At 45.2% G+C, this 15,518-nt stretch overlaps 1 protein-coding gene and 1 long non-coding RNA gene across 4 annotated transcripts in view; one reads left to right on the top strand and one right to left on the bottom strand.

Annotated features, from left to right (window-relative positions):
- Positions 1 to 48: 48 nt before the first annotated feature.
- LOC122241065 lies at positions 49 to 6,068 on the top strand. Its single transcript, XR_006221011.1, has 3 exons — positions 49 to 599; positions 3,726 to 3,830; positions 5,355 to 6,068. It is a non-coding gene; the product is annotated as an uncharacterized LOC122241065 (long non-coding RNA).
- LOC102959578 (UDP-glucuronosyltransferase 1A1) overlaps positions 3,517 to 15,518 on the bottom strand; it is a 24,797-nt gene continuing 12,795 nt past the window's right edge. For 2 of the 3 annotated variants that reach the window (XM_007082986.3, XM_007082985.3), the window contains exons 2-5: positions 7,897 to 8,028; positions 7,196 to 7,283; positions 6,688 to 6,907; positions 3,517 to 3,971 (exon numbers count right to left, since the gene is read on the bottom strand). In XM_007082986.3, coding sequence (XP_007083048.1) covers positions 3,674 to 3,971; positions 6,688 to 6,907; positions 7,196 to 7,283; positions 7,897 to 8,028 — 738 coding nt within the window. In that variant the 3' untranslated portion in view covers positions 3,517 to 3,673. The remainder of the gene's footprint in view (positions 3,972 to 6,687; positions 6,908 to 7,195; positions 7,284 to 7,896; positions 8,029 to 15,518) is intronic. The other variant, XM_042995725.1, reaches the window with a different exon arrangement.

The raw sequence follows: 15,518 nt of genomic DNA, 5'->3' as shown, positions 1-15,518 counted from the left end.
CGCAGACCCTTGGAACTCTGAGATCTAACTGCCTTCCTGAGTCTTGATCAACTGAGGGCTTCAAGGGGTGCGCAGGGCCCTGTATTAAAACGCCGCATTATGTTGTCATTAGACATTTCTTTTATCCATATGTGCGGTGGAATACGGTGGTCTGTTTGGGAAAGGGGCATAGCGGGAGCGGGCGTTATCAACTACCACATCCCCTGGGGATGCCCTGTTGGTTTTTAAGCTCCACAGAAGCTTCCAGGGTGAAATCTGAAACTGGCCTCTGTACTCAGAGGGTGGGGAGAGACTGAAGAAGCCACTCCATGTTGGCAGGTGGCAGTTTTCATAAGCAGGAGAACTTACACAGGAGTTTCATCTTGGGCAGCATCAGGACAAGTGAATCTCTGCACCCGCCAACCACATCTTACAAGTTTATACAGAGGTCTTAACCAGGTTCAGTCACCTGTACCATCAAGGTGGCCTCAACACCATCTCAGTATCCCAAAACGATCTTCTTGGATCATCCTCTGGGAGTGGGAAAGGCAAGCAGAACCCACATTCCAAGGACAGGAGAGGGGATGCGAAGCCTCCGATTTCCCAGGTCCAGCTCACAGGTCAGCTGGCAGTCATGTCTTCTCATTGACCTCTTCACTTCCACCCTGTGGTCATAGGACCTCCGGGTGGGAAGATGTGGTCAGGACAGCTGGGGTGGGATGGGTGACAGAGGGGTCCTGGGAAGAGGACTCTTCCTCCCCAAGGACTGGGTGGCTTACAGGATGGGGCAGGGGGTTCCCCCTGACAGGTAAGAGAGCAGGTACCCCATTTCCTGAACCAAAAGTGGAGCCCAAGATTTTCTCGTCAGTTGTAGCTGTAACAGGCCAGATCAAAAGTTTGAGCAACGAAATATTGGCCTTTGGAAACTTGCTATGCATTACAGAGCAATAGAACAAGACTCAGAGCCACGTAGGTCCACGACGGCTTAGTGAAAATTCCCACTCAAAGTTTGCCCATGCGGCCAAGAGGCCTGCTCCTCAGTCTCTGATAGCGGGATGCTTTTTGCCCTTTGCAGCCCATTTCTACTTCGTTGAAGCCAGATGGTTGGAAAATGAGCTTCGCAGGCATGGTGCTAAACCCTTCTTCCCCGTAAAATTCCTGCGTTCCTCACTCTGCCCTTTGGAGACATACTGACCAATATGGAAGAGACACAAGAAGACGGTTATCACATGCCTCGCTTTCGTGGCTACCTCTCCCACTCTCCTCTGGGCCTGCTCTTTTCCTTCAAAGATCATTCAAATGACACGGCTCCCATTCCGTTCCACAGACCCTACCTGCCTGCCCGCTGCGAGCAGCTAAGCACAGCTCTCCGTGTAGAAGTGGATATAGAAGTGGGTAGGACGTGCCTGCATCCTCTGACAGTCTAAAGACCCAACCCATGGAAGATCGTGGGTTTAGGGCCAGCACTGAATGTATCAGTTAGCCATTGCTGTGTAACAAACGGCCTCAGAGCTTAAGGACAGAAAACAACCATTTACTGTTGTTCATAAATCTGTGGGTCAGTGGGTAGATCTGTTGCTCTGGGCCATCTCTAGCCATGGAGTTGCTTGTACATCTGCAGTCCGCTGGTGGGCTGGGTGAGGGCTGGCTGGTCTAGGACAGCCTCCCACAGGGACCTGGCAGTTGGCTAGCTATCCGCTGAAGAGGCCAGCGTGATTGGAACACATGTCTGTCACACAGTAGGGCTCACCCAGGCTGTTTTTACAGTAGGTAAGTGGGCTTCAGGAACAGGAAGGCCTCCTGACGCCTAGACCCAGAAGTGGTACCCACCCACTCTGTCACATGCCACCAAAGCAGGTCACAGGCCAGCCGGGACTTGAGGGGTGGGGAAATAGATCCTCCTCTCGATGGGAAGAGCTGCAAAGCCACATTGTGAAGGGCCTGGCTATCAGGAGGGGTGCAGAAAGGGGCCGCTTTTTTGTCGCACATACGATGAGTACAGAAGCCATGGAAAAGGTGAGATGCCCTGCACATACTATCCAGAGGAGATACTAAAGCGATGAGATCAAGGACAAAGAAGAGGGCTGTACTTGGTTTTCTGAAATGAAAATGTTTTTTGGGTTTCTTTTTCAGGGTAGGGCAATAACATTTGACTCCCGTATAATCCATTCATGAAATCGGCCACTCTCGTGTGCTGTCACTCTACCGGGCTTCCTACCTCTGCTTCTACAGGAACTAAGTTGAAAATAAGTATCTGTAGAAACACGTGACTTTAAATGCACGAGAAGCACCAAGGCAGGATGTGGGGAAAACGGACACAACATAAACGTGTAGTGGACACATCCGGGAGCCTGTCCCCGGCTCACTAGCTCCCTCTCCCCTGACCACCGGGGTCAGTCATGGCTTCTGGTGGCCATGTTTTCCCTGTGCAACCCCTCCCTCCACATTCCTGATCGGACGACCAAACGTTCTGTCATACTGGTGTATTATTTGCAGAATTAGCACGTGTAGTGTAACAGCAAATAAATGCAACAACAATGAAGAGAAGAACACCTAAGAAATAGAATTTCTATGAATTTATTAATGTCTTTAGTTGTGGAAAACATCAGAGAAAATACACTTGTGAGACACTGTGCTTTGGGCTTCTCTCAAATTCAGATCCATTTGGCACAAGCCATGGTAATACCCTTGAGCCCACCATTCATCAATTTTATACATCATTCTTTTCCCTAAAGCCAGAAATCAGACACTGTTCTCAAAAGAACCTGTGCCAATGCTTTATTTTTTTAAGTTTATTTTTATTTATTTTGATAGAGAGAGAGAGAGAGAGAGAATGGGAGAGAGAGAATCCCAAGTAGGTTCCATGTTATCAGCACAGAGCTGGATGCGGGGCCTGATCTCACGAACGCAAGATCTCACGACCTGAGCCAAAATCAAGAGTCAGACGCTTAACTGAATGAGCCACCCAGGCGCCCCGAGGTCATTCATTTATTTCAAGTACAAGGCACTATGCCCTAAAGGAACAAATGTTTCCTTCTTTGTATACACAAAGTGACATCTGTGAAGCATGAATGCAAGTTAGGACCTGCCATTACTGGGGACAGAATTGATCGCAACAGTCTACAGAACCCAGACGACGATGTTAGAGCTGTCCTTCCAGGTAGAGGGGGGTAAGACCACCTGGAACCTGTGTCCCCAAACAAGCCTCATTTGCTGAGTAAGAAAAGTAATGCAAAGTGCAGGAGGCACCCGTCCAACCCCCCTGGAAAGTCATCTGAAGTGATGAACATAGTCCAAATTAAAGATCCTAAAGGGGGCAGAAAACATATTCAAGTATCTCTACCTCTAGGTGTGACTAGCAGTTAGATTGTTTTTATTTTAAAGTTTGTTTATCTGTTTATTTTTGAGGGGGGGAGGGGAGGGGCGGACAGAGAATCCCAAGCAGGCTCCACGCTCAGTGCAGAGCCCAACTCGGAGCTTGACCTCACAACCGTGAGATCATGACCTGAGCCAAAATCAAGAGTCAAATGCTTAACTGACTGAACCGCCCAGGCGCCCCTAGATTGTTTCTATTTAAAAAAAAAAAAACACGGGGGTATCTCCCTTAGGGCTAAGTATTTCTTGAATAAGCATAACATAAATATAACGTTGCCTCTGGTTGCCACTTTGGGTCACCTCACTTCCCACCCACCTCTCAGTGTGTCTTAGACTTGTGAGATTTCTTAACTCGTCCTTTTTTCCCAAAGCACTTCCGGCAGCCGAAGGCGCAGCATTTGTACATGATGAAGACAACGCCCAGCACAATGGCCAGGAGGAAGCCGATCACGTCCACAGAGTGGTACTGGTACCAGGTGAGATCGTGGGCTGCAGGGCGCAGGTGCAGGGCCCCCTTGTGCCTCATCACGAACTCTACCCAGAACACAGCCAGGTCCACGGGCTCGATGGGGCGGTCCTTGTGCAGGCTGGACAGGCGCATGATGTTCTCCTTGTAGCTAAACACAAAGACAGTGACGTGAATTCTGGAACACCAACCATACCAACCATCCTCCCTCTAGGCTTGCTGTGGTTGGGAAGGCTCCCAGATTTTACAAACTTGGTAGAGGAAATGTGTTTCCATTATGGCCAAAAAGAACACACACACACACCATACATCTCACACACACACACACACACACACACACACACACACATACACTAACTGGTCTTTATCTCTGAAATTAAAAAAAAAAATGTAGAAAGAAAACAAGAAGCCAAAATTATAATATTAAATTATTTGAACCTAGCTTCCTGTTTTCTTCTCTTCTTTTTCATGATATTTTTGTAGGGAATTAGATGACTCTTTATAAGAGAAAGAAATAAAGGAAAAGGTCATGTCAGAAATTATGAGCAGTTTCCCTCTCACAGTTTTGAACAATCACATCTACTCAAAGTCAAAGCCATTTGTAAGTGCCCTCGCAAGGTGGCGGCATATTTTCCATTGGTGAAGCATCACACCGTCCAAGTGCTAACTGTAGCATGAGGCTGTGTCTATGCAGCCTGGGAAACAAAATGGATTTTTGTTTATTTTAGACAGCATTGGTAGCTGAATCGGAACATCCACATCCAAACTGGGTTAGATGTTTCAACCCTTAGTGTAGATGTTTCAACCCTTAGTAGTTTCAACCCTTAGAGTGTTTCAACCCTCTTCTCAACCTGCAAGAAGAAAGAGAAGGTAGAGGAGGAAAAAAGGAAAGGAAAGGGAGAAGAAAGAGAAAAATGGAAGACACTTTTATTCAGGAGTAATTATGATAATTGCCACCTTTAAACAGGTCTGCCATTTTATTTGGATACATTATTGTATTGTGATAGCAATATTTGACCATAAGGTCTGTTAAACATCTTCTTTTGTATAAATCTTCTCTTAAACAAGATAGATTTTCTATAACTTTCATTCATTCATTATTTATTGAGCACCTGTTATAGCCTGGCCACATCGTCTGATGTCTTTATTTTATGTCCCCGTGTAGAGTGTTGGGAACAGGGAGATTCACAATTAGGTAGTGAGAACTCACAAGCAAATGCAGTTAGCTAAACTCTCGGGCTGATTGATGAACGTTTTTAAAAAATAAGAGAACTTTTAGGGGCGCCTGGGTGGCTCAGTCGGTTAAGCATCCGACTTCGGCTCAGGTCATGATCTCGCGGTCTGTGAGTTCAAGCCCCGCGTCGGGCTCTGTGCTGACCACTCAGAGCCTGGAGCCTGTTTCAGATTCTGTGTCTCCCTCTCTCTCTCTGACCCTCCCCTCGTTCATGCTCTGTCTCTCTCTGTCTCAAAAATAAATAAACGTTAAAAAAAATAAAAAATAAAAATAAGAGAACTTTTACTAAGTCATCTTTAGGTTCCAGATAGTTGTCTGTATCACGGAACAAAAGATCAAAATTGCATTATGAATGTGAACCTCAGGAACGAGTTTTGTCAGCACGTGGAGAGAAGTCGGGGCTCCGTGGCGCCGATGTGTGAGCAGCACATCCCGACCCCAACAGGCTGGGCGGCCGGAAGGCGCCATTCAGAAGAGAGGGATGGCACCCACCGGGCACTCTGGGCATTTACCCCTGGGTTATGTGGGCTTTTCTTCTCCATCCATTGGCACCACACATGTGGGCACCCCACCTCTCCCCCATTTGTCCTTGCCCAGCCTCACTGTGTCACCCTGTGCAATGTCTCCTCCCATCTGAACACACTCCAGTTTTTCACATCTGTCCTTCGAACTGATGTCTTTTTCAAGATGAAGCAACTATGGGTGAAGACTCCGCTCTCATGGAGACACACACATGCACACGTACTCATACATGCACATGCACACACGCACTGTTAATTGTTGGACGAAGTCCACCCTGGCTATCACTTCTTCCCACGAGGTTTTGACCAAGCAGTTACTAGTGAACTTGACATCAATACAATAAATTCCACGCAAAGACCATTTGATCTGATGGCTTTTGCCTCTTGAATTCTTTCAGAGCCGTATTTGAATAAACTCACCTTTGCTTTATCACAAGCCTTTGGGATATCACATGACACCCCCCCCCCCATTTATAAATCCCCATGAACAAAATTTCTCACGGGTTTCAGTGCTAGGGAGAACTATGCTTCTAAGCTCTTTGTTTTTATCTTATGGACACTAGGTTCATTACGGAATATTTCTCTCTTTGTAGAATCTCATAGAGTAGACATCTACTTGGTGACAATATTTTTTAACAAATTGAAGTTTTAAGCCTACCAAGGGAAATAATATTTAAAATCAGTTTTGGGGCGGCTGGATGGCTCAGTTAAATGTCTGATTCTTGATCTTGATCTCAGCTCAGATCATGAGCTCTAAGTTTGTGAGATCAAGCCCCACATCACGCTCTGCACTGACAGCCTGCTTGGGATTCTCTCTCTCTACCCCTCCCCCACTCGTGCTCTCCCTCCCTTCCTCTCTCTCTCTCTCTCTCTCTCTCTGTCTCAAAATAAATAAATAAACTTAAAAAATTAAAAAAAAAAACCTCTTTAAAATCATTTCTATGAGAAGTTCTCTAGGAATTAAAGCATCCTTTAATGAAATGCATAATAATAATCCCAAAGTCATCTCACTTATTAATTAGGTTTTTATGTATTTGTTTTCACATTTGAATATTTATTGTGAATGAGATGGCCAAGATACAAGTAGTATTCCTCTGTACGTTTTCTCTTACCTTTTGTCATTGATGACAGCTTTTAGGGCATTTGCTAAATCTTCAGAAGTCATTTCCAGGACGTTCAAGGTCAATCCAGCCCCCCGGGTCTCCATGCGCTTGGAGTTGTCCATCTGATCACCAAATAAGGGCAGCATCACCATGGGAACGCCGTTGCATATCCCCTCGTATATGCCATGGGAGCCAGAATGTGTGATGAAGGCACGAGCCTTCGGGTGACCTGAGAAGCAAAACAGGGAAGGATGCCAGCAGTCAAGTCACCGAGTTGCACGGTCTGACACCATCTATGCTCTGCAAGCATGCTAAGGACTCAGTGCCACCCACATGTGGCTTTTGCAGAAGTCTGCAGAGGAAAACGTGGGGTGAGATACCCCACGAGGTAAAAAGCAACGTGGAATATGTTGGCCATGATATGTTCCAGCTAAATAATCCTTTAGAACAGCCACACGCAAGCCACTTTCGTAATTGCACTTGGGTTTGACCTACACACCAGAGCCTGCTCACATACCAAGCAGATCATTTTGGGGAAGCCACTTGACAAGTATTGTGTTCTTCGCAAGATTTGGTGGTGGAGTGCCAGTATACCGCCACAGGACCTTGCAGAGACAGGAACAGAGTTTAAAAACACAATGATTCAGAAACATCTGCCACAGTAGCTAGAATGTAGAGTCCACTGAATGAACATAACCTTGGCAGGGGAGGGAGGTGTAGCAACTGGGAAGGCTCCTGGGGACTGGGAACAAGCTGTGAATTTGTGCAAATCCACCAAGCTATACATTTATGACTTTTGCACATTTCTGCACTTCAGGGGAAAGTTTACTTAATGAAATGAGTGGATGGAGAATTATAGGCGCAGCAATATAAGAAATGAATCCTGTGTCCTGACCAGCAGCTTTTTTTGTAGAAATACTCCTTATGTAACACGAAGAAACACTGTCCTGTTCATTTTGTCGATAAAATAAATTCTCCTGAATACGCTGTTGACTTTCTTAGAGAAAATGAGACCTCCAAGGAAAGCAGACCGCGGTTTAACAGAACAGTTGAGAGTGACATGGTAAAAAGACCTTTGGATTAGTAATCAGGAAGTCACAGGGAACCCCAAGCCAAAAGTCCAACTGATAGGATTAACTCCGATACTAGAAGTCTGGGGTTCCAACTCTCGTGAAGATACAGATACAGAAGGTACAGAATCGTATGGCACGTTCTTACTGTCTGAGGTATTTTGCCCAAAGCATCAGCAATTTCCATAGCTTTCTCCTTGGGAATCTCTGAGACCATGGAGCCCAAAGAGAAAACCACAATTCCATGTTCTCCAGAAGCATTAACATAGGCTTCAAATTCCTAGAACCAGAAGAGAAATTTACAGTTAATTTTCTTCTCACGTTCTTTGGGAACTGCATCCATTCAGCTATGAATCCGATCTCTTCATGTTAAGAATATGCGTGTCTCCGTGTGTGTGGTAGAGACACAAAATATTAGCGCATGTTATAGACTTCCTTCCCCCGTTATTCCTTCCACAGGAGGAAGGCTTCTTGCTTATCTGGTTATCTTCTGGGTTCTTCTTTGAGATGCAGAATCCAGGTAGTGTCTAATTTCCCAAAGGAAAAGCAATCAGAGGTAAGACCAGATCCACTTCCCAGGGGCTTCAAGCATCTGAGAGCATCTTGGGAGAAAGCAGGCTTTCAGGAAAGGGGTTGATGGAGAGAGCAGCCGGCAGTGTGGAAGGAGGGAGGAAAGGTGGATGAGTGTCACAGAGAGGGGAGAGAACCGTTTAGCAGATTGGTGAAGGGAGACATTGGGAGAAAGGAAAGCCGCCCAAAGAGAATTTCAGAAAGCTTTCTGCAGACTCTAAAACTCCTGCACAGCCCCTTTAAGAAAATCCACAGTAAAGATGTGTATTACTTTTCAAGGCTTCTGGAATATTCCTTTTATGTTGAAAGAACGAATGAGTCAAGGCACGAAGCCGCAAATAGTGTTGAGGATGAGGCTCACAATTAAGGAAGACCCTCAAATAGCCAAGACAACCTTTAACAATTCTTGCTTTCCCACAGCCAATACATGGGGGTGATTGGGGATCATATTCATGTCAACTCAGTGCTGAAATTTAACCAGTCAACCTGGCATTTCCCCACCTTTCCTGGAGAAGAGCTTTCTTTAGAATGGAAGTCAACTTTCCTGCCTTAGCAAGAACATACAGAAAGATACCTGAATCTCTCTTTTGCTGGTTTCATAAAGTACCGTCGAGAGCAGAAAATCTCCCTAAGTGTGAAAGATACGAAAGCGGAAGAGAAAACCTTGCTAAGTGTGCATCAGGATCTGAGCCCCCTCTGTGGAGTTCAGAGAAGGTCAGGGGCATGTGAGAAAACTCTGAGTACCCAAGCCACCGGGGGGGGGAAGGATAAACAGGCAATGAGTCTCAACCCACCCAGCACATGACCCCCCTGGAGTGTTCATGTCCCGTTCCAGAGATGCTTCCGTGTCCTGATTCCTTCGAGCAGTGTATCCTTCGCCACCATCCAAGGAAAATTGCAGCGGCAAGGCCGCTCCACTCCTCCAACACAATGACCACCATCGGGCATTGCAGCCTTGGCTGTTAGGACAAAGCTCAAGACAAAGCAGTGGGGCTTGTTTCTGAAGAAACTTCTGGACCAGATGACCCAAGGAATAAGGAATGAAGAGCAGAGAGGGGCTGTGTGACAAGCCCTCCACCTGAGCCTTGCATGCAAGACCACGTCATTAGAAAACGGGGGGGTCTAAGTCAGCCTTTCCCATTGCAGATACTGCTCTATTGCGACGAAATCATCTTCTTTTTCGAGGAGCAACTTTTTTTAATGGAGTGAGTTTTGGTGTATTTGAACTGCGAGTGGTTTTCTAGTGAATAATGAACCTGACAACTACTGGAAGATGAATGATCTGTGGTTCCCGTGGATGAAGCAGGGGGATGGGATCTTAGAAGTGTCTGTGTGTTATAAGAGTGAGAGACAGTGATGGTGGGGACCCCACTAGTAAGTGCAGATCACAGATTATGACCTATCGAGGCCCTACCCCTGAAGTAATAAGGAATCGACTTTAGAGACGGATGTCAAACAAAAGCTCTGAGAGGTAGCAACCAAAAATTAATCCAATCAAAATAGCAGTATTAGCTGCATTGAGTCATGAGTGGTGGCTGTGGCCCCCGGAAGAGAGTAAGGAAACCCCCAGACTCAACCCTCAGCGATAATCACAGCTCAGTCTGATCTGACCCCAACTTTCAAAGCCAACTCCAGAGTACGTGGTCATCAGGCAAAGTACATACACACTCCAGCATGCACACATGCACGTGCACAGGCACACACACACACACACACACACACACACACACGCACACACACAGCATGGCAATTCCACATAGAGGAAATAGAGCAAGGTGTGAGTATGGCAATTTCCCCCCAACTGTAGGTTATCAATGATCTAATTAACTCCCTTAGAATCTCCCAAATGGTTTTCTATGTCTCCCAAGAATGCCACGGATATTGAGACTGTGTGATGCGGTAGGGTTTGCCCAGAACTGGGGGGTTTCCTGGGATATGACACTTTCAGTCCCGGACAGACCAGAACTCTGGCCACCCTGGAGTGACACGTAGAAGACTTCTGACAGGCCTCAGCACACATGATTTTAAGGGACTTTTTTTCAAATTTGGTTCAGAGCATGACCAGGAAAGCCCCAACATCTCCTCAGGGGTGAGCCTCCTGCCTGGTCCTCACCCCCATCCCATCCCAACAGCTTTCTTCACGGTTTCTAGCTCCTAGTGGCTGTGTCCTGGGCCTTCTCCATGGGGCTCATCTGAAAGGTTGGGGAGGCCAGCATCATCCTCCCCACTGCCATGCTGCATTTTTGGTTTGTGGCAAAGACCTCCTAAGGATGGCTTTTCTGAAGTCCTTCCTCCCCAGGATGCACTACATCCTTCTTTCCTGGGGAAAGATGGCTCCTCTCCAAGGACCTTTTGAGTTCTTTCTCCTGAGTGAAGGTACACGGCTTACCTCACTTCCCAGGACCTTCCCTCCTGCATGAAACCCACTCTTCCTCTAACTATGTCTACAAAGGGCCATATCTGGTTTCACCTCCTTGCACACTCCTCCACACCCACTCAGCACCCAGCCAGGTGTGATTACCATAAAAAGGAATCCACAGGTCCGTAAACACCCAAACTTAAATAGCAAGACTAAAGTTTAAATGTCACAGAAGTTCATCTACAGATCATGGAAGGGCAAACTGCAGAGCTGGTGTTGTCGTGGGCAACGTCCACTCTCGGCAAGCTCTTCTGGGATTTAATAATGGTGAGGTCCACACCCTACTGGCAAAACTTCCCAAAAACCTGGCCCTAACTCCACAGACTCTGCTATGGTGAAAGAGTGAGGCGGTGTGTTAACTGAAGATAATCCTCGATTCCTCCACCTCTTAGCCCCTTCCAAAATGCACGAGGCCACCTCTGAAGTGCAAACACCTGCCCACCTCATTGAAGTCTTTAACACAGATCCTAACTTCTGCGGAGAGTTTAGTATTTTGAGCTCCAGGCCTTTATTAGATTTTCTCTTCCCAAATGGCTTCTGTTTCTCAAAACCCTTGGTAAACATTTGGCATGTTGGAATCCAGTTGCTTTATCACTACGCATTCAGAGCCGCTGACAAAGACCACAAGCTTCCTTGCTCACCAGTCTCTCTTCTCTCCACCTCTAAGTCTCTGTTCTCACCCACCGTCCCTTTGGGTGTTTTCCTCAGACCCAACATGTCTGGGTGGATATCATCTCTGAATCGCTGCTGTCCACAAAGATGGTCTCTCACTCTGAGCGGGGAACGATATCTTGGAATTCTTGAGCTTCGTTCCTTTGCTCTCAATGCTGTTCTACTATCTTTTGTCCATCAGGCATCCCACACATGTCTGATGCCAGGTGTGCTTTCCCTATGGAGTAGGGACTTCCCAGAGTCCCTGTGGACTCTCCTTATCAACTAAATACTGCATCTTTATTCTTGAAGATCAGGACTTTGACCAAGAGCATGGGGACCAGCACGAGCTCTGCCAAAGGAATGGAGCATGGAGTAACGTTCTTTAATTAACAAAGGGGATGTGGGGTGCCTGGGTGGCTCAGTTGGTTGAGCGTCCAACTCTTGATTTCCGGTTCAGTTCATGATCTCAGAGTTGTGAGATCAAGCCCTACATCGGGCTCTGCACTGAGCATGGAGCCTGCTTGGGATTTTCTCTTTCCCCTCCTCTCCCTCTGCCCCTCTCCCCTACTCTCTCTCTCTCCCTAAAATAAAAAATAAACAAAAGGGAGAAAAGAAAATGAATAGCAGCTTGACAGACCAGCAAAAATCAGGAAAAGGAAAAATGACCACATAAAATAAAAATAAAGTAAGTTGGGAAAGTTAGAATCCAGTCTATCAATTTTTAAATGAACTGCAAACTGGCAAAATTCTCTCAACCAGGCTAAAAATATCAGCTCCGTGTTATTTAAAAAGAAAAAAAAGAAAGCTTGAAGACAAAGGGGTGCCAAAAAGACACTAGGGAAATAGCAAGATAGTGCAGGAGCGGTGATATTAATATCAAAAAAGTGGAATTTCAAATTAAAAATATTAAGTAGGACAAAGAGGGCTTCTGCCAGGTACAGTTTACAAAGACATTCTCACACTGAGGCTTGTTTGCACCAAACAAGGCAGCAACTAACACTCAGTCAACACAACTCACCACTTAGAGAAATTTACAGGGGAAAAAATATATGGAGGGGCGCCTGGGTGACTCAGTCGGATGAGTCTTGACTCTTGATTTCGGCTCAGGTCATGATCTCATCATGATCTCATGGTTCGTGACATTGAGTCCTGCATCAGGCTCTGGGCTGACAGTGCAGAGCCTGCTTGAGATTCTATCTCTCTCTACCCCTCCCTCCTCTGCCTCTCTTTCTCTCTCTCTCAAGATAAATAAACGTTAAAACACACACACACACACACACACACACACACACACACACATATATCAATAAATGATGCTAAAAACTATGATACTGAGAAAGACAGTTGATAAAATTCTGTAGCCACTCCTGTTAAACATCCTAAAGAAGAAAATCATTTAAACAAATAAAGGCTATTTGCCAAAGAACAATGGCAAACATAATACAAAATGATGAAATGAAAATCAATCTTCAGGGGGCACCTGGGTGACTCAGTCGGTTAAGTGTCTGACTCTTGGTTTCGGCTCAAGTCATGAGCTCACAATTCATGGGTTCGAGCCCCACATCAGGCTCCACGCTGATAGTGTGGAGCCTACTTGGAATTCTCTCTCTCTCACCTCTCTCTCTGACCCTATCCTGCTTGCATTCTTGGTCCCTCGCTCTCTCTCAAAATAAATAAACCTTAAAAGAAAAAAAAGAAAATCAATCTTCATTACAATCAGGAGCAAGAATCCTCGTGATTGCCAACATTATTCAATTATTTTGAAAGATTCTAGTGAATTCAATAAGACCAATATTTGAGGGGCGCCTGGATGGCTCAGTCGGTTGAACGTCTGACTTCAGCTCAGGCCATGATCTCATGGTTTGTGGATTCAAGCCCCACATTGGGCTCCATGCTGACAGCTCAGAGCCTGGAGCCTGCTTTGGATTCTGTCTCCTTCTCTCTCTGCCCCTCTCCCTCTCACACTCTGTCTCTCTCTCTCTCAAAAATAAATAAACATTAAAAAAAAATTTTTTAAATAAGACCAATAGTTGGCATGGAATTTACAACAGAAGAAATCACATTTTCTTTATTGATGAAAGCCAGCCTACTGGTTTTTTAAATGACAGAATCAATATTTTGAGTTGGCTGAATTTTTATTTGGGGCTGAATAGTGAGTAGATAACCAGCTACAGGCAGAAATGGAAAAACTATCACATTCACAGTAATGACCAAAAAAAAAAAAAAAAAAAAAACAAGGTAAAATACTTAAGAAAATCTGACCCAGAAAGGACAGAAAAATATGAAGAAAACTACAAACGACTTGATCTTTGGTTAAGATAATATTTGAAGTAGCACCAGAATTTCCTTGCTAATATATATTAGGTGACAAACAGAATAACCTGCGGCCCATAGATACCATGAAACATGGAACAGTTTTAAAAACTAGATATAATATTTAGAATCAAAACGACATTCAGGACATACTGATAGGTGAGCAGTGGGGATATATTGTTATCTAATTCGTAAAATGAAGAACAAAAACTTACCTACAGGTACCTATATTTGTATGTAATTGTAGGAGTGCAGAGAACTGGTGGAGATCACTGCCTATCTGGTGACTAGTCCTCAGTTCACGCCCTTTGTTGGTTTTCATTCATTCCTTTAACAAACATTTGGTAAGCGCCTATTAGACTCTGATATTTACACCAATCACAGGCAGACCTTTTGCCAAGTGTTAAGGATGCAGTGATGGGCAGAAGTGGTCCCCGCCCCCACATGTATGGAGGAGATGGTCAATAAACAATTATCTAAATGAAATGACTGCGGTATTTAATGGGCTATGAAGGAAATAGCACAGGACGCTATCTTGGAGAGAAGGACTCCCTGAGGAAGTGATATCGCAGCTCATCTGAAAAATAAGAAGACAGCCACCTCACAAACTCAGGCACAGCATCCCAGAAGGACACACCGCCAAGTTCAAGGGTCCTGAACCGGGAAAGATTTTGGAATGTCCCAGGAGTAGAAAGAAGGCCAGTGTAACTGGGGACATTCCATGCAGGTTTATAAACAAACCCTTCTATTTCAAATGGAGTTTCTATTATGCATGCACATCTCCAAAGTTTTAAATTTCAAAGTAAATGTCAAACAATCATTTTCACTTGTATCCTATATAATGATGCCAAAAATATTTCTCTTTAATTTCACTCTTAACTTGGCCATGCTGAATAGCTCTCTTTCCTTTGATCTATGATATGCCCACTGGTTTGGTAATATTTCACCTTTTCCTATATATGAAAGAGAATTATGACTGGTTTTCTATTAACATGAGGTTTTGTCGTTTTGCTTTCTAAAAACTCAACACCATCTCCTTTCTTAAGCAGATAACCTCATCAGGCACATACTTCTCCAACAGGCCTGCTGGTCTGTTGGGGTATCAGAATCTTATTGGTAGGAGTCACCAGATGTCGCTTCACATTATGGGGGAGGAATCAGAGCCTCACAGAGGTGATCTGGTCATGCAGCAACGGAGTGGAGGCATCCACACAGCACTGGAATTCTCCCGCAGGGTTCTTTCTGCTGTCTAGAGTTTCTCCTTGCCGTGACATTAACATGATCGTTTAAAATGTGAATCACAATGGAGTCACCCTGGAAATAAGATTCAGTGCTGTCTGAGGGTGAGTAGAGTCCCTTTAGTAGAAGCCAGACTCAGAATCTGCAAAGTGCCTAGGTTACCAATGGATCCTCAACCAATAGTTGTGACATAAATGAACGAATGCCCACTGAAATGTGACCTTCTTGGAGAATCCTTCCCAACCTCCCAACTGACAGAGACTCTCCTGCTATTCTCTATCACCTCCATTGAGATGTGGGAAGAAGATTGTGAATGCTATGTTTTTGCATCCCTCAAATCTCTATGGGGAAAAAATTAACTTAGCAGCATTGCAGAGGTTGAGACTCAGGACCTTTCTGCCGAATGCCAGGATCGGACTGTCTCATGTTTACTTATTAGAAGACAGGGGACTGCAGGACCCGGCTTCCTAGCAGACTATCGACTAACTGGAGCTTCAACCCCAGAAACATAAAGGCAGCTTGTGCCACCATGGTCCATAGATGTCAAAGAATTATTCTAGCAGTCTTGAACCTTG

This window comes from Panthera tigris, chromosome C1, assembly GCF_018350195.1.
Source record: "Panthera tigris isolate Pti1 chromosome C1, P.tigris_Pti1_mat1.1, whole genome shotgun sequence".
NCBI classification, from domain to species: Eukaryota; Metazoa; Chordata; class Mammalia; order Carnivora; family Felidae; genus Panthera; species Panthera tigris.
The sequence above is the reverse complement of the archived record's forward strand: the minus strand, read 5'-3'. Positions and strand labels throughout refer to the sequence as shown.